This window comes from Hylaeus volcanicus, chromosome 5, assembly GCF_026283585.1.
Source record: "Hylaeus volcanicus isolate JK05 chromosome 5, UHH_iyHylVolc1.0_haploid, whole genome shotgun sequence".
NCBI classification, from domain to species: Eukaryota; Metazoa; Arthropoda; class Insecta; order Hymenoptera; family Colletidae; genus Hylaeus; species Hylaeus volcanicus.
Window position 1 is genome coordinate 3,965,163 of NC_071980.1, and position 22,971 is coordinate 3,988,133.

The 22,971-nt window shown below is 39.9% G+C and overlaps 1 protein-coding gene across 10 annotated transcripts in view; it reads left to right on the top strand.

Moving 5' to 3' along the window:
- The window catches only part of LOC128877174 (choline transporter-like protein 1), a 65,677-nt gene that overhangs the window by 37,376 nt on the left and 5,330 nt on the right, over positions 1 to 22,971 (top strand). For 5 of the 10 annotated variants that reach the window (XM_054124252.1, XM_054124250.1, XM_054124251.1 and 2 more), the window contains exons 2-9: positions 11,898 to 12,047; positions 16,869 to 16,982; positions 17,075 to 17,223; positions 20,342 to 20,410; positions 20,735 to 20,794; positions 21,233 to 21,359; positions 22,630 to 22,693; positions 22,775 to 22,883. In XM_054124252.1, coding sequence (XP_053980227.1) covers positions 11,997 to 12,047; positions 16,869 to 16,982; positions 17,075 to 17,223; positions 20,342 to 20,410; positions 20,735 to 20,794; positions 21,233 to 21,359; positions 22,630 to 22,693; positions 22,775 to 22,883 — 743 coding nt within the window. In that variant the 5' untranslated portion in view covers positions 11,898 to 11,996. The remainder of the gene's footprint in view (positions 1 to 11,897; positions 12,048 to 16,868; positions 16,983 to 17,074; positions 17,224 to 20,341; positions 20,411 to 20,734; positions 20,795 to 21,232; positions 21,360 to 22,629; positions 22,694 to 22,774; positions 22,884 to 22,971) is intronic. The other 5 variants (XM_054124258.1, XM_054124259.1, XM_054124256.1 and 2 more) reach the window with 4 other exon arrangements.

Genomic DNA, 22,971 nt, shown 5'->3' on the forward strand with positions numbered 1-22,971 from the left:
AAGAAAGTTGAGAGGAATTTTAAAACATGGTAGGCATTCGATTAAAACGATTACTTCCAGTTACCGACGTAGAATCCACCGCTATCGCGATAGCGATCCGAAATAAAACCATTTCCATTTTTGCATTATTTTAACAATGTTGTTGCGTTGATGCATTAAGCTTAGATGGTCGCTTAAAAATTATAATAAATTCTAAATTACAAAGTAGACCTCAGATCTCAAAGTAGACCTCCGCGACAGTCGGACTAACAGTCGCGATTCGATATCTGATTAAAAGTGCAGGTAATGTCGATCACTAGGTCATTGTCGATTGCGCGTACGTTTGCCGTGGCAGTTAATAACCATTCGTGATTCAGAGAAGGCCATAATTTTCGCGCGATATTTCATTCCACTTCTATTTCACATTCCTCTCGTTAGCAAGGAAGCGAGGTCGTTCCGCGAGGTTGACGGAAGTCGCGAGTATCTGACAATGGTGTCACGGAGAAGACACCGTTGTTGAACGCCGCGTGCGATGCGTCGCGACGGCAATCGGTGAGTCACGATTCTGGTTAATTCCCTCCGTGTATATACGCGGTTGCAATGAGTTCACGGTGATTCCGTGCTCGGTTTGCTATCGTCCTCGCCATTGTCTCTCTACTGGCCCGAGAGCCGCGACACGAGTTGAGGTTTTCCGTGCACGTACACGGCTCGAGTTTTGCATTACGCTGCTCAAAATATACTAGTTAAAACAATTAGGGGATTACATTCCCGCTGGCCGTAACAGAAGGGACAGCCTGCTATCAGGGATGAAAGGAGTATCGCAAGCTTAATTAACGTTGAATGTTTACAGAGTGTTTAGTAGAGATAGAGCGCGAACAGTTTTTGAAGTATTAATTACGTTATTCCATCAGGCTAAGATGGGGAGAAATAATATTTGTATCGACGTTAATTGTATTTAGTAGAGCTATTCGAAATACTCGTGGAGTTAAATGAACCGGTAGGGGGATGAAAGAACTCAATTACCGTATACTCAATTACCGTAGGATATTTAGGGTACGTTTGGTTTATAGGGTGTGAACAGCTTTCAGAACATTGATTACTTGGTTCGAGTAGACGATCCTTTGTTTGTTTTGAAAAGATAAACCGGGAGGATGTCGTATCTGGAAAGTGAACAAACTTTCAGGAATGAATGTTACATATTTAATTAGCGCGGCATGCTTACCGAATGTTTGATTTATAGAGTGTGAATAGCTTTCGGAATATTGATTGCTTCATTCGAACAGGCGATTCCCCTAATTACTTGGAGCGGAGGATCTTAATCTAGAGCACCTGGCGTCTGGAGAATGATCTGACTATTTAGCTTGCGTTCAATTTACCCCTGAGCATTAGTGACTACTATTCGATATATTGGCTGCTTCGACAATTGCGCGTAATTGTGTAATGTAAAACTTAACAACAATAATAATAGTAACAACTTGTATACGAATAATTATTACTACGTATTATTTAAGTAATTCGATTAATCGAATCACGAGATCCATGCTTCTATAAGTAATTATGTTGATCAGTTTGTAAACAGCACCCTCGAGTTTGCGGCAACGATTCGCGAGAAACTTTTATCATTAAATTCTTGGAGAACTCGGCATTCTATATAGGAGATCCACGAACGAAAGTATCAGTGACTTTGGAACTAATAAAAATTGTAATTGTTAGTAAAATGGTTTTGGTTATCGCACATGATTGAAAACACTTCCTGGAACAATTATCGTTAGATAGCTTTTTTTAATCGGTTCTCGTGCCTGTTATCTTTCGGATTATTTCCGCTCGCAATGTTCTGTTAGACGACGAACATACTTATTTAACTTTTTCTGTAGTGGTAGTGTAAACAAAGTTATTATTTTAATGAAAACAAGTGGCAGATCCTACATTTATTATCGCAGATTTAAACGATATTAATTTAATTGATCTCCGTGTGGGTAATATTAACCATTTCTCGTTAATTTCAGCTATAATTCAATTATCATAATTAAATTAAATTTGATCGATGCAGATAAAGGACTAAATTTTTCATTCATTACATTAATACAAAATAAACATTGGAATTGCACGTGATAGACTCTTAAGAATACTCGAATGAAAATGTTAACTAGTTTTAAATTTTAAATAGCGATTGAATCTTTTGTACGAGACCAATCGACACTAATTAGTAAAATCGACCCGGATTCTGGTTTAATTTAACGTGTTCACGCGCCCGATAGAAATTACTGCAAAAGAAAATATTAAATGTAAACTTCGATCAAAATGAAAGACCAAATCGGAAAAATCTTAAATTCGTGAAACCAATTAAGATACGTTTGCTTTATCGATACATAAAATACTCGTTAAAAGGATAATCGAACACTGTAGATAAGGCAAATCAATCCAATTAATTCTGACGGAATTTAACGAACGACACGATGATTCGCTAATCACCATAAATTGAATACTGAAAGTAATTTTTAACGAAGAATTACGAATTGATAGAATTTCGTAATATAAAATTAGTTAAATTGTTTTATCATAGAATCGGAAAATGTACATAACGATTTCATGTTTAAAAATACAGTGCTCTCAAAATCCTTGAACATTCGGGGACCTGAATTTTGTATAACACTCTTCCACAATTAGTACCAAGTCGATCTATTTACAAGATTCTCAAAAGAGCTCCCAGTTGAGATATGCTTTTAAAGTAGCGACTCTTCCAATAAATCGAGAAGATAAATTTGAACTTAAATCAAACTTGTAAGATCTTCGCGAGATTCGCAATCAGAGAAGAGTGTCTAATTGATTTTAAAACGAGCTTTCAAAATCAATTAGCGACTCTTTCGATATTCGTGAAAAATACAAGATTCGATTGTAATTACAATACTGACGATATCGCACGAAATATCGATTTTATGTACTCGAACGGACATGTACAAATATTGTTTGTCGTTATTGTTCAGTTTGTCAATTTTTCAACATCGATCGCGCCTCTTCCACCCTCTTCGATCTAAGCCGCCCCGCCGTACTCCAGACGTGTTTTTCGCCTCTAGAATAACTGCACGGTGTTCGTTCCAATTAAACCTTGGACTGCGATTTTATCGTTTCAATTCGCACTTAATAATTCGCTGGGCCATCGCGTGGTAACGGAAAATTCTCGTCCGTTTCAGCGCCTCGAGCGCGGCGCCGTGAAAAGGAAACTTTCACCCGCCGGACGGAAGCCGCGAGGGCCAGCACAACGATAGCCCGAGTCCCGTGGTTTCTTTTCTAATATCTTCTCGTTTCGCGCGAACGATAACGATTTCGAAAAGTCGACGCCTCGAACGGTGGGTTTTGCCCCATCGATCGTTAGCCGTGAAACGCGAGTCCAGTTGCCGGCGTTGGTTAATCCGTGTCGGACGCGATATCGCCAAGTATTATCGGTATCGCCAATGGCTAAGCGTCGCGATGCTAATCTGTTTCGCGTTACCACGTCGCCTTGGTCCTTGGGACCGTTGCTCGACGATAATGAATGCGCGGTAGCCTCGATTATTAATTTCGAGTAATTGTTAACGGCACCTGGGACCATCGAGAGCCACTCTAGGCGCGAAGATAACGAACGACCAAACAATTATCTTCGCCCCTCGATTGCGCAACTCGTGGCCCCGACTCTACTCGGGGAAAATAGAAAGAACTGTTATGTTTTATCAAACTCCCAGAAATCTGAAGAGGTTACGTACGTTTTCGATTTTTCTCTTGGCGTGTAATATATAACAGGCGAAATACACATTTTTGGTTTACATTCATGCATCTTTGCTTAAAATTATCTGGCATTTCTCCGATATGTATGAAAATTTCCTCTCGCACTCGAAGGGTTAATACATCTAAGATACGACGTGAGCTGAACTGAGTGCTCTTCCATTCCCCGGCTAGCCAAATAAGAAAAACGATGATCGTAGTAGCGAGCTCTTTCTTCGTTATTATTTTCTTTACTCCCCTCATTATTATTCATCTTACATACCTCTTTGTCTTATCTATGCGCTCCTTGGTTTACCCTCAGGGGCTGTAACTGTGCTCGGTCGCGGCTGCAGTACGGGTTTGGCGAACCCGAGGTACCCGAGCCATTTTGGTATCATTGGGCCTTACCGGAGTACTGGCATCCCTAGCGAACATCCTAGAGAATAGAGTGATAAAAATGCGACACGTTAAAGAAGAAAAAAATATGTTAACACGTTTTGTAAGGAATATTAACAAAGTCTCACCAAACCACAATTTGGTAAGTGGCAGAGTAAACATTGTGATAAAAGTGAAATAGGCCTGCACGTTCGAACCAAGCAAACCAAGCAAACCAAATTCTTTAGTTTTCCCAGCTTTGTTCCTTTTCACACGCCATTTTCTTCTTTTTCGTGTGCCTTTCGAGCGAGCCAGTTTGTCCTAGTCTTCCAAACAATCGGTAGCATTGTTTCGTACGCTGTTCTGCTTCTTATTATTTCCAGTATTGTTATATCAGCTGCTGAGAGTTGTAGCAATAAAACGAGTTCCTTTCTTGCTACAAAATGCATGCATATCACTGAAAAACATAGTCCTAAGCACCAGCTAGTGTACTTAAAAATCGGCAAAAAATGTCATGCAATATAGACTCAGGCGCGTATTAAATTTCAGACATTTAGTAGAACGTTTTGTAAAAACTCTGCTGATCATCGATGCGTTTTCGAAACTTCCGCATCAAATATTATAACATCTCGGGTGTCGCTCGAAATGGTCAACGTTGACGAGAGTACAGTTAAAACACGAGCAAATCGAACCTTGGACGGATTAAAAGACCATGTTTACACGTGATGCCGTTCAGAAGTGCCACTCTTTTCACCGCACGCGCGATTCGAATCGTCATCGACTCGACCACAGTTGAACAATTTCCCTCGGCAGCGGAATTTCCGCTTTGACATCGGGCGCGTGCAACGGTCGACCCTTATGCTCCGATAAACAAACGCGGGTGATTTTCATTAAGATCGTCAGCCGCCAGCGATCAAATGTTTGCCGACGTTTCCGATGGACGGGAACGTCGAGATCCTCCCAGACGCCATGGATTCGTGGCTCGAAGTGGCCCAGAGCTCTTGGTAACCCCTCGCTTTAAAGTTAGAATTCTAACACTGGAGCGAAGAAACTGAACCGTTACCACCACTGTTTATGTTTCTCCGGCTCGAGCGACTCCTCTACTCAGAAATTAGTGGGAAACACGGCATTTAGGATCGAAATAAATGCTGGCGTTAGGTCAGTATACAAGTTTGCACCCTCTGATGTATCTTATAGTAGAACAGGTTTCCTTGATACTTGATAATTTCATCATTCCTTAAAGATCGATGACAGACCCTGTTTATGTATCAAGATCAAATAATTTTCCTGAACATTCAGAATTACTTTTTCTACTTCTTCGGTGAAAAACACCATATATGGGTGACGCGACGATCAACGTGAAATATGCATGAACTTATAAACTGACCCGATATACGGAACGAAAGTGTTGAAAATGATTACGTATCATTTTCACAGAACATAGATTGATAAATGCTACGATAAAAGGTTAAGAATGCACGAGACCCCCAGGACAGTATCTCGAAGCACGCCAAACCTAACCGTGGTCTTCTGTCTGGTACACCATGTATGGCGCACATGCGAGAAAGGGGTTATCGATCGTCGCGAAAACAAGGAGCTAATCGCGCTGGGAAAGGCACAGGGGCTCGATTACGATAATTCCTTAGGGGGGCAGAGACGTGAAATGGTCGCGCATAAAAATGGAGGGACAGCGGCCCGTCAACGTTTCTGGGACCATCGGCGCAGAAATCGCGCGATCAAGAATAGGGAATAATGGGAAGCGTAATAGTCGTTGGATTCGCGCGGGACGGAGAGCGAGCGCACAGTCGCCGGACCAATTTGCAAATAATTCGAAATTTACCGCCGGGGAACCGTGCCATTTGCTGGTGGAATATTTGATCGTCCGATTGAACGATTTCTCCCCCCGCCCGAGCGGATAAAATATTCCGCCGGGAGAAGCGATTACATACGTCGCGTAATCATGATCCGCATGAATGAAACCGTTCGAGGAGCCAATGTTGTTGTTCCGATGAATTTTGGCATTTTTGGAATTTTTTCCGCGTCAGCGGCACTGCAAAGCAGCGTTAAAATCATTTTGAACGGTGAAAAATATTTTCGAAATTATTTTTTCTGTAATATCACTAGCCGTCGGTGGATAGCCATTTTATAAACAAACGCGTGTGTAAGGGAAATTTCGCTATTGAAAATTGCGCGTGTAGCTCACGCGATTATTATACCAGTTTTAGATACTGATTCTTTTTTCCTGAAAAGATATAATACGTTTTTCGAAATAACGATTAGACTCGTGCTCGTGCTAAATGAAAAACGTAAATTTTCTTTCTTGCTCGTGTAGTTATAATTAATTAACCAAACATTACGTTCTAGCTCGTAAATTGAAATAACGTGACCATGTTTTATTTTGACGATGGAACGGTTTTAGAATCGAAGCCATCTCTCAAAAAAACATTGGTAAACTTTCATGTTGCTGGAAACGTTAGTGAAACCGTAAAAGATATCTAAAAAAAATTTAATTCAAAGTTGTATGGTATCCGATATTCTACACTGCAACATGGTAAAAAAGAATTTTCGATGGAAACTTCGTTTATTTCTTTTTTATTTCTGTAAACGAAAATTCTGCCCCGATTACACGTTTGGTCTTCGGGGTATCGTGTACTCTACAATTTTCTTTTTGCAATATTCCAAATAAAAACAGGAAGTGATTAAAACTAGTAACGGAAATACACCGATTTCCTTTAGATATTATAAATATAATTCTGTGTAGATGGTATCGAAGCAAAAGTAATTGCTCGGTATTCCCTAGAAGTATTCGTAGTACTTTAAATTTCCTCGTAGATCGACCTACGATTTTTATTTATTTACCATGAACGTATACGTTCCGAGAAAAACGATCCCATAAGTATAAGGATTCGACGAAAAATGATTGGACCTTATCTTGGAACGAAATTCAACTGTCACGTTCATATTATATATGTTGGGAAGATATACAGCGAGAGTCACTTAAATCGTACATTTTATGATTTCTGCGGATAAAACGTAAAAATCCGAACGAAAGTGATATAGGATCAGCTAATTAACATATTAGTCTATAATCGTAAGAAAAAAAAGTACCGCGAACGTTTATGATCGTCTCCCGTAAATTCAAGTTATCCAATAATGGTGGCACACGGAGAAAATACGAAGCAGAACAATTATTTACTTCAAGATATGACTTATCACAGGGAAAGCAATTATTGACACAAGGATCAAGACACAGATGGTTGAAACATGAACCTACAAGGTTTCTTACGTTCGATGTATCGACGAGAACCGAGAAGAATTCAATCGTTGAGATCCGACATGTTCCTCCATTTCGGAATGATTCGTTCTTTCATTTCCCCTGTTATCAGAAAAATACTCGATTCCGCGAGCGTATCGTGGAAAATCAAAGAAAGGATGAAAGGACACCGGAGGATCGGGTCCGTTGATTAATCTATCAAAAAATTCAGCTCCCTCGATCACGAAGAAAATTCGTTTCGTCTGGAAATCAGTATTCCGAAAAAATCCTCGACGATTCTCTCTTCAAACGTGGGACTCGTCAATAATGTCGTTCGCGAAACCCTCTTAAATTCGAGCGTACGGATCCGTTGTAAACCCGCGGTATTGCGAAAACTGTCAGGCGTACGATCTATCGTTACTCTATTTGAACTGATTTACATAATTCCGGTATATCTCAGGAAATCCACGGATATATTCGTTGGGAACTTCAACCCCCGTACGCTTCGAATGAATTATTTTGTGTACGCAAGGTTACGGAACCCAGAAATAATTCAACGTGAAGTATTCATTGCGCATTAAACGCGGATTAAATTTACATGACAATTCGGTAAACCGTGCAATTTTGAGTGAAGTGCGAAACGGAAGCGGTTTTGGCGAGAAGGTCAAACACGTGACGCGCATCGCGTGCGAAAATTTCATTGTTCTATTCGTGGAGCGTGTTGGGGAACGCCTATAGGCGTCCGTCGCACGGAAGGCGCTGTTGGACTTGATAATTTTGTGTAGATCGTTTCGTGGATTATTGTCTACATGTCTATGAATGGATGATAAATTGATTACATTTAAAAATTTCAACAAATATTCAAAATAAATCTTACAGGGAAATGAAATAAAGAAGCTAAACCACACTGGTCCCAAGCCTTTGCTGGTAAAGAAGAAATTAAATTAAACCTCGGTCTTACCAGCTCCAATTATTCAACATCAATCGAGTCTCCGATCCAGTGCTCGTCTTCCTTTTAATCATTTTCTTCTCCCCTATTGTGTGAAACGGCAATCAATGCATTAAAAGGTATCGTGACGCTCAGTTAATTATATTAAAAACCCTTCGACGTCTAGGCAAATATTGACCCAGTTCGAACGAATATATTCGAGCGAAGAGAACTCGTCTCGATTCCAATTCTCCCAGGTCTCGAACATCTCGAGCCCTGACGTTTCTTAAGACCCGCGAAGAAAAATCTATCGATGACTGCGTGTTTGTGTCTCACTTGATTGAAGAAAAACAGAACAGAAGTAAAAAGAATTCGAACGCGTCCAAATGATAGGCAAGGCCTCGTTAAAAATCCCGATCGCAGGGGGCAAAGTGGTTCCACGGATTCGAGAAAAGTAAGAACAAAAAAAGGCAGAAAATGATGGGGAGGGGGGCGGCGGCGGCGGCGGAAAAAACGTTTGCACGACGAATTTCAGCGGAGTTGCTTTCTCTCCGATAAACCCGACCAGCAACCAAGCCAACAGGAACAATGCAACTTATCGAGCGACACACATACCCGGTTATTGGCGCGCCAGATAAGAGGCGGACGAAAAGAAAGAAAGGATCGCGAAAAGGGTTGGGAAACACGCGGAAGGCTTCCTGAAAACTGCCACCATCGTGTCACGTGGAATTAAGCCGAGCGATTCACCGTAATCAGAAATGTACACGCGAACGTCGTGTCGACTGAACACCGTGTTATCGCGATCGCTAACCGTTCGCGAAATTAACAAAGTTCAGACCTCGTTTTCGAGGCGAAATGCACCTTTCATGAGACACTTGTTCCCAGCGAACGGTGAGCAAGGTAAAAGTACCGGTAGTCCACCGTGAAACCAGGCAGTCTACACTTGCACAAAATTAACCGAGCCGAATACGTCGCAAATCCTTGCCGGCATGCGCCACTTTAACGCTGTTTTAAGGGTACGAATGAATTCAAAGAACGTATGCACTTCATTAGAATTTTATTACCAAGAAACTGTTGGACGTTGAGCGAATAAGCTTGTTGGTATTTATTGGTATAGGTTTTGAGGTGATAAATACATTTTTGGTTTTTTTTTTTTTTAAAGTGCTAGGGAAGTTAGAGAGCTAGAGAATAGAGAAGCTTATAAAACTTTTCTTGATGTTCTGTTTTGTTTTTCATTGAGTAGGAGTAGAGGTTTTTGAGTTTCCTTTGGCTGTTCTTCTCCAGAAAATTCAACGATGCGGCAGAAATAAAAAAAAATATCACATTTAATGCTCGGAGGTTGTTTTTGCAAATGTCGATGCATCGATCGAGGTTGTTTTTTCCTAGAAACTTCATAAACAAGCGGAATAATTGCAGACTCGACTCTCCTTTAGAGTTGCTATTAATGAAAAGGCAACAAGTTCACAATACAATTTAATTTCTAATTAACTCCAGTGGTCCGTCCTTTCTTGTCAGCTGATTTTCTCTTTCACGGAGCACGGCTATTCATCTCGACATGGCTGAATCGATCGCCCCGTCTTGCATTCGAATTTCTCGCAAAACTTCTCTTAACGATTGCCTCGAAAATCGCGGTCCCTTTTCACAAAAGCGTTTAAATACCAGAAAAGTGATACTCCGTGAAAGGGGGAAAATTGAGTGCAACGGCGAACGAGGCAGAATTTCGAACCTGGTGGTCGTCGAGTATTTTCGTGCTGAATTTCTGCCGACCGTTTGTTCCTGTCTACAAAAGAAATTATAAGTTTATTCTTAATCGGCTGTAAAACCGAGCACCCTTGTACACCCTGAACCAGTCCACTGAAAAAACACCTCTAAAATAAGAGGGCAGTAGAAACGAATAAATACTATAATTATATTAACGCGTATAATACCCGTTTTATTTATTCAGCTCGACGATTAACAGGTCGAGCCTGAATTCAGTACACACGTATTAATAACGTATCGCAATTTAAATTGCGCGTAGCAAGAGAGCCATACATATATACGATACGTTAGTGGTTATATTATCAATACTAAATACTAACAGCAGAACCGAGTAGCATGAATAATGTGGACTTGCAACATTGCAAAAAAGCAGAAGAAATAGAATAGAATCAATTGATGGCAAGCAATTATTTTTTATTTTCCCACGAATAAAACAAAATACGATAGAAGGTTGTAAGCCCGGTTATAATGTATAATAATGGTTTGCACCTGGAATATTTTAAATAGGACGTTTCTGGTATCCCGGAGGGGAATAATAAATAGTAACAGGTAATCGTCTCGAACGAAGGAAGACGTAGAATTTATTACCCAGATATTCGGGCACTCGGGTAGAGAGCTCGATACATATTCAACGGGAATAATCGTTACGTTAATGCTTCGTGTCCGAGGCTGACAAAGAACCAATCCTTGATTCCAATTATCAGCGCGTTTGTTTCGTAACCGCAATCCCGATAATTAATGGAGGGACAAAGTTTGAAACAGAGTTTCCACGTTCGACGAGGAAACTCTGCGAAAATAACTGTCCGATGCTATTCGACTTGCTAAAAGCGGAAAGGCAACAACCCCCGAGACATTACGTACCAGTCATTTCGCCGTAGCGTGCAGGCTTATTCGATTAATCGATCCGCAACTGACGTAACCCGCGTCGAGAGAGACGAGGATGTCTCGGGAAATATTAATGACGTCGGTCGGAAATCGTGAAAAAAAAAAAAAAGGTAGGAGAAAATATATTTTTCACTTTTCGAAATTTTGATTCAATATTGCCACCGAGGCACGGAGTTGGAAAATTGGCGCACAAACATGGCGTCTGCGTGGAATAAGGAACATTACTTCCGGGATGATCCGATTAGTGACTGCAGATAAATAAAGAAACTTTGTAATCCAGTCTGTGCAAGTATACTATATTTTCTTAGATAGGAAATCCATGATCCTTTCGGTATATGTGACAATTTATGGAATAGGTCTTCGGTCTTCGTTCTTGGTTTCGAAATTTTTTCTTACCTAATAGTTTCTTAAAAATTGAAACGCGTTGTTTACGTGCTTCTGTAATGTAAAATTCTTGAACATGTTCCGGAAAGCCTCTTCAACGGTACAAGAAACTCTAACAACTAGGGACAACTGATAAACTTCAAGTATACAACAAAAAAAAAAAAGAGATTACAAGTAATATCGTTGACGAACGAATGGACAGCGATTAAACGTATCAGACGCACCCGTGCATCAAAGAAAAAAATCAGAAGGCTTTCGAGCGGTGCGACTTAATCCATTCCACCCGTTCCAGCGTTATCTGTGAATCATTTCGCGTTTATCATCGTCTTATCGCGATTGTCTTTATCTTGAAAACGGACGTTTTATCGTGATTTCTCACTCGACGAACGCCTCTTTCACTTTGCAGCGCCGTCGAAGCGCGTAAGGGCTCCGCGCGGGCCACTTTTCCGCGAAATACGAAAACCGCGCGTCCCACCCCCCAGCAACACCTTTCGCCTCCCACCGCCGACGAAATCCCTGTCCCTCTGCCCCTCCGCCGTTTGTGTATTTTCCCGTTCGCTCTAAAGAACTTCCGTTTTAATTTATTCCCGGAAGCTGGTGCATCCGTGACAGCGGAGACCCCCGGAGGAGGAACAGTATCAGAAGGAAAAGTTTCTCGGCTATTTCCAAGGATTACCTTCTACTTCCTCGGGCATGGGTTGCTGCGGCTGCTCGGACGAGCCCTCGTCCAAGGTGGAGCCTAGGGTAAGAGTTATTTTTTATGATTCCACCGGCTGAAATTTCCACTCAAGTATTTTAATATAAAACTTTGAGTTTTGCTCTTGTCACGGTGAACTGAGCTGCACCACTGTACAAGAGGAGGGGACGTGGACCGCGTCGCGTGATTTTTCTTCCTAAAGGGGTTGCCTTGCGTCTTGTGTTGAAATATGGACGATATTTGGGATTTTCACATTTTTTTTTTTCTTTAACGGACGAGCAATGCAATGAAGAAGTTATTTATAGTAGGATAACTAGTCGAGCTTCTAGGTATGAAAAGAAAACATAACGATCCTCTAATTAAATCCACAAACAAATAGAAAGGACAAATGCCTGAAGAATACCAATATCTGTCACTGTCGCTTCCTGACTCTCAGGAAGAAAATATTTTCCACTCAAGGTCGCTGAACGTCTGTCCCCTCCCTCCCTCCCTATCCTCTGTTTGGTCATCACTGCGCCATCTTTTGCCTCACCGTTGCACTAGAAAGGGTGACGCGGTTCACCATCGACGAGGCGACCTTGAACGACCAATATTTTCTGGCTCCAATGTAGTCACGTGGTCGGAGATCGGCCTACATGAGACGACAGGGTAGCTGAATTCAGTGGATAAACGACGGGTTAAACGGAGTCTGCGACGCTCGCTGCGCGGTAATGAATTTCAGTATTAATTGGACGTTTTAGTTGGGTCGGTGACAGTTACAGTTGGCCCTTTAAATGAAGAGACTTGAATGTTATACGTTATATTCGTTGGATTTCCGTTCCTATTTTCATACCGCTTTGAACTATTACGCGAATGCTTTCAATAAAATAATCAAGATTGGCGTGAAATTTCGCGGTGACGTTTTCACCTCATTCCGAGAACGTAATAACGATAAATTTGACACGGGGTAAAACACCAAAAAAAAGGGTAAACGCGAATCGGCCCTTTCATCGATTCCTCCGTCAAATGAAAATACACGCGAAGCAAATGGCAAAAGTTTACGTGCGAAATTAAAAACTTTGCTATGCATACAACGTAGAGTCTTACACCGAGTATACTGTTACTCTGTAACAACATACATTTGCATTTTCTAAATGGAAATAACAGTTTCGCTAACAAGCAAGCTGCAAGTTGCCCTTTCAAAGCACTATCTTCTTAATATTTTTCTATTAAAGTTGCGAAACTTAATAACGGAAGTTAGCCTAAGGAATTTTAATTTAGAAACTCGCCCAAACGACACGCACACTCGGTTGCATAATCTACGATAGCTGCGTAATTAACGCACGTTTCGCCGATTCTTTTGATACGGGCAAATTATAAAATTCCGTTTCCTTGTCTTTCTCGCGACGGCGAGTTTTGTTTCGCTTCGGGTAATGGAAAGTTTGAATAAAAACTGAGATGACGTATATTGATGACAATGCGTCTGCGTGCGGAACTTTAGTCCAGAATCCTGCTAGCCATATCTCATTATATTTTTATAATAGCACCGGAATAAAAATTTTATTCCCTACCACTTAAAGCGCATCCTGCTTTATCTCAAACGGAAAAAGTCAAGCTTTTAACGATCAAACTTCGTATAAAAAGTTTCAAATGGGGTATTACGGATGCAAAGTCTGTATACACGCTGCGTGACACAGAAATAACAATAAGAGCTACGATAACCAGCCGTTGAGATTTTTTATTTTACTTTTCTTCCAATTTGTCATACCATTTTTTGTGATTATATCGAACTGTAAATAAAGTGCCGTTTTCACGAGTTCAAACGATGGCAATCAATAAAACTTTAATCGATGAAGTACCGTAGTTGCAAGTGTTGGAAAATGTCGCAAGAACGCGTTTTTTGTATCCTTTTATTTTTATTCTTCGTCTATGTATTATTTTCTCTACTTTTTTTTTTTAACCAGCGCCATATTTCCGGTTGTATTTATCGTAGAGAGTTTTGCAAGGACGCGTTTTCATTTTTGTTGAAATATAGTTTTCACGGCATTGTTTCATTTGTTTTGCGGAATTCTACCTGGTTTTGGAACTGTGGCGCAAAAACTGAATAAATCTACATCCAGTAGTTATTTTGAGAAAAACGTTTAACTCAAATCGTTCTATTTTTGAGTCGATTTTGCCTCCAGAGGCTGACGTAGTACGCATCGATAAAGTAAACGAAGCGACATCAGATGGCGCAGCGTTCTTACGGGATAGTATGGAGTGGGGATAACGATACAGTGACCTTGAGCAACCAATACTTACTGTCTCGGATAAGAAAGTGTGTATTTTCGTATTCCTGGAAGCTGCCGGCTTCTCAGAGACGGATTGTATAATTACGTCTAAACGTAAGGATTTGTGGTACGCGTGCCAGCAGCATTAAAGTAGTTTAAATGGAGCTTGTGGGTGTACGTATGCAGGTGTGTGTGTGCGCGCGTGATTATTGTTAAGAACGGAGAGCGCAATGCGAGAGTAGGATTCAGGGCGAGAGTTGAGTGAATATAGCAAGTGGAGCGGGCGTACGGAGAGTTTTAAAAAGAGTTTTAATGAGAGAGCGCAATGCGGGAAACTGTTGCAATATAATTAACATATGCGATACTAAACTCCGTCCAAACCTTTCGCTGCGGTGACCCAAAACCGTTTAACGTGGAGGTTATTATAAGTGCCTGCTGCAAGTATCCATTTATTGTCTAACCTTCCGATATTAAACGACTAGGAGAAAATGAGGCATGGATATGAAATTCTAGCAACCAGTAGTCATCAAGTCGCTGGAAAAATCCTGCTTCTATTAAATTTCTGTTCGATCCTCTTTCTTTAATTGTTTAAATTGAAATACAAGAGCTAAACTTTTTCGCTTTTGTACTCGAATCCATCATCAGAGTAAATATTATGAAACTATATATGATTATACAATTTATACTCAAAATCACGGTATGTCAATTCAAATATTTACTTGACACGCCATTAAATACTCCTTTAGCCGAATGTAATTTTCTTTGACGTTTGAAATATATATTTACATTGAACAAATTTCAACATAACCGCGAGATCTGTCGGATAACTATTCAACCTAACTCGTCCATTTGGGGTAACGTAGCTTAAATTGCCCGTAGTCTCTTGAACATGTAGATTTACGGTCGCCATGTACCTGGTGACAGGAAAAAACTCGCGATAATGATGTTATCAATACGACACAATGGCGTGCATTTAATAAGGCGAAGAGGAATTTAATTACGGTCTCGACGCTAATGCAAGGTCACCGTCAAAGAATCTAATTAATTTAGGGTGGCGGCTGCACACGGTCTGACTTGTAACAGGGTTACAAGTTCCCCTCTGTCGGTGAAACGGCGCGGATTCGCTAAAAGCATTAGCTCTGCCCGATTTCACCGACTGAAAATTTACTGGTACGCGAACCGCAAACGATAGATTCGGCTTTTTCGATCGTATTATAGAAACGTGCGCGTATTTACATCAAAGTTCGCGATTGAAGTGGTAAGTCAACGATCGAGTGTATCCAATCGGAACGTACACTTTTAGCACTCGTTTCAAAATTACTTTGTTCAGTTTTCCTCCACTTCTTTCCATTCTTTCACTCGACGGTTGAATTTTCCAATATATCGATGCACCAATCTGACGATTAGTAATTTCTACATTATGAAAAAGTAAATAATGATTCCCGAATTGATATGATCGAAGATACAATTAATAAAAGCGTATTTCTTATCGTTAATCGAACTCCAGCTGCAGTTAATCGAATCGATAATGCCAATGACGATATAGTGTTTCTAATTGCTACAAACACGACCATAGAATCTGTTAAAGCTAAAGGAGTATTTAATGGAACCGAACGAATAAATTCATCATTATTATTTATATTTCCGGTGAATCAATGAAAGCGTCTAATTAATTAAAGATGCGCATTTTGCACCCGTGTTGCGATAAACCGAATCAAAGGCACTCCTTTCGTTTAAAACGTTGCATCGTTCTATATAGAAGCAAAACAATTTAATCGAAGACTTTTATTTATCTTCTTTGAATGAGCATATTCCATATTTTTTTTATTATTATTATTATTATTATTATTATTATTATTATTATCCTTTTTGTTTTTTTGTTTAATAATCGGAGAAACGTACTCGGTCGCACGGACGAAAAGTTTTAAATCGTTAACACGCGGGACGGGAGGTTTCGAGCGCGGCTCTGTGAAAGGTTCGTTGATTTTCGATAAAGAGTTTTTTTTAATTATACGGCGCGTTTCAGCTTTCCAATAGCGCCGCGGCAATTTCGATTTCGAAACGATTCGCCCGTTTATTGAAAAGTATAAAGACTGCGTGCAGACGAATCGCTGCGAAGCACAATATAAAATAAATGAATTATCCCGTGCATTTGGGATGAGAATTTTTTAAACGGTACGAACCGTATTTCAGCGAGGTTTTATTAAACTAAATGGTAAGCTCGTTGTCTCGTATTTTGGAAAATATTAGACAGGAGCTTGTCTTTCTTAAAACGTGAGTATTGCTGAAGCAAAGATGAACTCAATCACGTATTTCTGCATTACCAAGGGTGCTCTGATAAAGCACGTGAATTATTTTCTGATTTGAGGTAATCAACTTCTTGAAATAATATTTCATATAACATCAGCAGACCCTGACGTTATATCCAGGGATCGCAGAGCTACGTTTCAAAGCTTCCATTAAATTAATGCTCTGAATCTTTATTTTACACGACTATGAACAAAAAAAATCGCAAAAATGATACGCTGCAATTTCAAATTACCGCTGAAACACATGCCAGACTTGAAGTTGGCCAAGAGAAGTTCCTCGCTCACGAATTGCCATGTTTGTCGGTTTCAGACGCCAGAAAATGAGGGCATGTCATCGAGACGGTCCGAGCAGATTTTCGTCACCGATCGATCCTGCACCGACCTTTTGGCTCTGATCGTTCTGATCGCACTCGTCGCCGGTTACGTATGTCTCTACTTGGTCCTATTCTCTATCTCTGTAGTCGCGACGAGCCCCGTGCGACGAGAAAATCTTTTCCTGTTCTGCTTCCGGCGCAGGGTTTTCTGACGAGCAACGCTGTGAAGAAAGGAGACATCTACCGCGTAATAAATGGCTACGATGACTGTGCAAACGTTTGCGGCCGCGTCACGCAGCACGAAACTGATCCCAAATTTAGTTGCAAGGGTGGAGACATGACGGACAAGCCGTAAGAATCAGCAATCTTCTATCCGTGGTCCGAGGAAACCGTGCTCTGTCGTCCGAGTTCGTACCGAGCGTCCATCGTCGGACATGGGCAAAATTTTATTCAAATAATCGGTGACAATTTATTCGCTTTTCGTTTGGTCATTGTGAACAATTTTGTGGAAATCTTTGTATATTATATTAGTAACGATAATAGTCTGATAGAATCGGAGTATTTAACGAATTTGTTAATGTTTCGTTGACGGGATTAAAGAATTTAAAATTCTATACAATTACGAATTAATTTAGATTTTTTTATTCTCTTTCGGTAGCACATTAGAATATGTTTATTTTCGTTTTTATTCGCAGACCAATGGATATAAAGTGGTCTTTTCTTTAATTCGTTATTGGGAGTTTTTATTTAGGAAAGAATTTTGCCCGTCTCTGGCTGCTAGTCGCACCGGGAATGCTGCGAGGGTCGAGTGATAAGCTCATTCGGATACTTTAATAGGACGTCGACTTGTATTGCGGCTATGAATGTCAAACAGTACCTAATCGCGATCTACCGAGTGTCCCCATATAAGCGTCGGTCGACAAACTTCAAAATTTTATTCAATACCAGGCGGACAATTTCTTTTCTGGTTCAACTATTTGCACTACGCGCGCTACAATTCAATTCAAGTTTCGTCTCAAACTGAGAAATGAAATGATCGATTAATTTTGAATTTTGAATCTTCATAATTTGTTGCGATAGAGCCATTTTGATTCCGGTTTAATTCCTTACACTTTGATTTACTTATTGTAACAAAAACTGGGTTAATCAGATGTACGATTACAATTTCGATTATAAACTCAAAAGAAATACCAGTAGTGCAAAGGGTTAACATATACAATTACGAGATTTTCAATCGTTTTAGAGATTCCCCTTTTACTGCAACGTGATTTTTTTTTTCATTGAAGCTTATATGACGGTCAGCGTATCGTACACGGTTGAACGTGTGTTTTTATCATCTGGAACGCTATTGTAATAGAGACGTGCCATTACGACTAACAAGGGGGTCGTATAGCTATCCCACTGTAGATTTTGATGATATTTGGAGGGGGTAATCTGTAGGTCGATGACATTCTGAGTGTCGGATAACATCGTCCAGAGTACTTCGTTCCAATAAGCATGCTTCATAAACTCATCAACATTTGATTCAACAAATATCTGAGCTATTATAACGATCAATCTTTCAGTAAAGTAAAAATAGAATAAAAAATAATTTATAAATGTACAACACTCAAATTTAGTTTATGCATAGATATTCTTTTTTTACTCGAATATAAAATGTTCAAATGTTTCCAATGAAGTGCTTTAATCTAAAAGCAAGTCGAAGCTCTTTTCCTTACATTTTCTAAGCGACACACTGTGTATTTTTCTCGTAGGTTACTTTTTAAACAAGTTCTTCAAAGAAATATTTAATCATCCAATACATTTATCCTCGTCCGAGTGGTTTAGTTAAATTGAAAAGGATATAACCTGGAGCTTATTCGATGTTGAAATTCGAAAAGGCCTCCCGGGACACCCTGTATAGACAGCAATTGCACACGTTTCGGGTTCAATGTGACTAATTAGCCGAAACGAAAACGGTCGGGAAATTTCGCGTGTAAAATAGAATACATCGCGAATATTTTCGCTGACTTCGTGCGTATTTCCCTCGAATTTTCATTTAAGTTTCTCTTTTTCCCCTCCTGCCCCGGTTTGAAGCGCGTCGGTAAAAAGTTTTGCGCGCAACTTTTCGCGAGTATCTACCGCTCCCAGGCAAAAATATTCGCTGAATAAATTTGTTAGCGCGCTAATCCTTTGCGGTCGAAGCTGGGAGATACATATTAATTTACGCGGCAGAGTTTTCCGCGGCAAACGTTACAAATTAGATTGTCAGCGGTGTCTTCTCGTTTGCGCAAACCGGCGCGCTTTCTGAGACGTTGACCCGGTTTCGTTCAAATGTTTGTTTATCAATTCTCCCGCTTGGAGATTTATCTCACAATCAGGACTTTCGAGTGTTAATTGAGCGACTTCCAGTCGCTTTCGAACACTCGAAACCGCGTCTAGTATGCAATTTTCCGCATCCTGTTCCTTTTCTAACTCGATCCCCATCCTCGCAACATTCTACCTGTAGACTTTTGACTTTTCCAGCCAGGTGAAACTATTCGCCAAGTAAATTCGTTGGGTTCGCGCAGATCCTATGGAAACAGAGGCCAGAATTCGCCCTGAAAATATTGCCTCTGGTAACAAGATTAGAAGTTTGCATTTAACAAACTTCAGTTTATAAACTCTTTTTTTTTTCGGTGGGGTAAACGGAACTATGAAATTCTCTTTAGACAGTGATGGATCCAAACTTCCTCTTTATTTCCATTGGAGTCCCACGCTAATTTCTACAAAAATTTTCATTTTGAAAGTAACCTTTACAATTCGGCTTTTTATCATTCTTTTTTCATTACTAATTTATTCGTTTGTTTCGATAATTTCTACAAACATTTAAATTACTAAAATAACTTTTGTAACTCATTTCCTATAATTACTTTTTCGTTCATTCTTCCGTTACCTTTTATTAATCCATTTATGATTTAGCAAATAAAAAAACATTAAGCTGCGAATCCATAAAAAAATGTTTGGAAGAAACGTCATCACACGCATTCTTCGAAAGATCGATCGTTGTTTAAGTTCGGCCCACGTGAAATTCGAAGAGGCGAATTTTCTTCGCCGCGTAAAATTCGTTAATACGTTCACAACGAATTAGAAGCGATAAAACGGTAGCGTGAATTCCAAGTATTTTACGGTGGGTGTTATAGTAATGAATGAAACAAGTGCGCGACAATGAAAGCCCGCCGATGATTAATACATCGTTAAGCAGCCAGCGGCGACGATACCGAAACGAAAGGATGCAAATTGCGCCTGGGACTCGATTAAAACTCGAATCTCGGTGGAAAACTTACGCCGTGCGCGAGAAATAATGCGCGTAATTGCCGTTAATGTTCCATATAAATTCCCGTGCTCGGACGGTCGAGCACTTTTCCAGAGGATTTTCCAATTCCTGCCGACACTTCCCGCGGCCACGGGTTCATTAACACCGCGCTCATTAATAATTCATTTCCCCCAGGTATCTGCTGATGACCGTGGAAGCGAACGGAATGAAGACACGCAAGTGCGTGTCCAACTGCACCAATCAGTTAGTATTTCATAATGCACAACTTTTCCCTAAACGACCGTCGCTGCGTCCAAGCCGCGAAACGATCCGCCACAATGGCGGACGGAGACATTACCGAAACAAGAGCGATATTTTGATTCGTTCATCTGTTATTTAGTATTTAAATAGTTTGACAAAAAGTCGTGTCGTAAACGTCCCCATTATCGACACATTTTTCATAGTCGCAAAAATTATGTTTATTATTTTTTACATACATCACAACATTAGAGCATTCTATGGCACGCATACAGTACACTTTATTGCTTCTATAAAAATAATAATTCTGTTTAAATTTAAATGTTTAAGGAACAAGTCACCAATCATCGAGTTCTCGAGTTTAGGTATCCTATTCACCGTCATATCAATGTATGTACGAGTATCCGGCATCATGTAATGAAAAATATAGTGGCTGCTTGTTGTAACACTTGTATCAAAATGAAATCAAAATTGTTTTCAAACCGTTTGAAAATATCAATCGCTAGAATCACGTGTGTTAATTTCACGACTGTTCACTTTTTATTTGCCATTTCGTTTCGTTTTCACGTATACATATTTCGATTACCATATTGCAGATATAAATAAATAGAGAATATATGTTTCACCAAAAAGAAGGGATTTTACAAAACTATTATTAATCAGATCGAAACTGTCGATGACTGGGTCGTCGTATGTAGATGCACCTAGGTGTTTTAATATTTGCAAAAATGTCTGGCACATCCTAGAAGTAGTTTTTATTGTTAATTTAGTGTGAATGATTTTGGGAACAATTCATTCCTCGCGTGATGTCCTCGTCTTTTCCCACAGGATGATATTCCTGAATAGTTGCCTGCCCAAGCAGCTATCCGAGACGACCAACTCCTTTATCAAGAAACTCGGTTTGGACAATTTCTACAAGGTCTGTAGCTACGTTTTCAGTAAAAGTCGAATTCAAGTACGTACTGCGACTCTATTGGACTTAGATGTTTTCTATGTAGCCTAGCTAGTGTGATGATTCAGTTGCTGAATAGCGTTACCGATGACAGAGGGTAGCGACCCCTAAGAGACACCCTATACCGAGTATCTCAAAATAAGTACCAATCGAAATAACGCTTGAACTATTGATTTTATAAAATAATAGACGTTGCTAAATAAACAACTATTTTCGTTTTCCATTATTTTATAAAATCAATAGATTTTAGGTATCGTGTGATTGGACGCTTGTCTCGAGGCACCCTGTGAGCTTCATCGATCTCTTTAACCTTTTCAATAAAATATTTCACACTATCAGTTGAGGGGTACACGCGTTGCTGTCTAGCTTTTATAAATCAAACAGAAACAAAGATTTTATCGTAATCGTATTCTAAATTACACGAAGTAGCCTTTCCACTCACATGACAAACGACGGTGATTCATTCCGAATAAAAAGACGAAGAGAAATGGAATTCAAACGAGAGTAAGTACCATAAAAATGCGTAATTTCAAATAGAGTTGACTGCTACATCGATTCGTATTTACCTTGATCTTCGTGTCATGCTCGACACAGCCCTACGGAAAAAGAAATTAAACCAAACCCCGAATTAACCCCAACTGGTAGAGTGAAGTTGATTCGTTCTTGATGAAAGAAGTAGGCGTCGCTATATGCTACTCATCCAAACTAAGTGCGTGGCTGTTCTTACATCGATGCTAGATTAATTCGTCACGCAATCATATACTGCGAAATAAATTTAAAATGAGCGCCAATTAATAACAAATACAAGTAATCGATGCTATAATTTCATTTTCGCTAAGCATCATTGTATATTAATAATTTTCGGTCGATTATGGTTTACAATTCAATGGCTATTGTTTGTAGAGTTCCTTTTCTTTTGAATCGTTAATAGTTGAGCCTGTTGAATGTTCCATCTTCCGTTAATATTCAATTTCAAATTTTTCGAGGGTTGAAGGAATAAACTCGATTTAGCTAACAAAAATTCTTAAATATACAATTCATACTTAATTAATTGGAGATCTGACGTAACAAACATTACATCAAAGAAAAGAATGTTTTCCTAATCGAATGCGTTCCTACAACCAAAAGAAAGAGGCTACTAAAAGCAAATATAAGCAGTTAGAAACAACGTCACCCTTGCAAGAACAGCGTAGATCGTATTGACCCCCTAATTAACCGATGCTTAATTTCCTGTAATTAGCAATGGAGCAATAAGAGTTGCGCATAATTTTAGGAGGTTTCCAGGGATTTGACCATCGCCTGGGTAGAGTTGGTGTACCTCCTGCTCATAGCTCTAGGTATGCACCCATCCCTTTTGCTCCCTTGCTCTCCGATATCAACAATCGAAATTCTTATCATTTTTCGTAAATGACTTTCAGCTATCTCGCTCGCTATCTTAATTGCCTTCCGTTATATGGTGCAGTGGGTCGTTTACATTGTCTTAATCGGCGCCATTCTCGCCTGTATCGGTGGCTCGGCGTACCTCTGGTAAGCTTATCCCTCTTTGTACCCCACGATACCATCGTGAGAGATCCATTGCACGATTTATATCCTAGACACGATAGAACGCGTGACC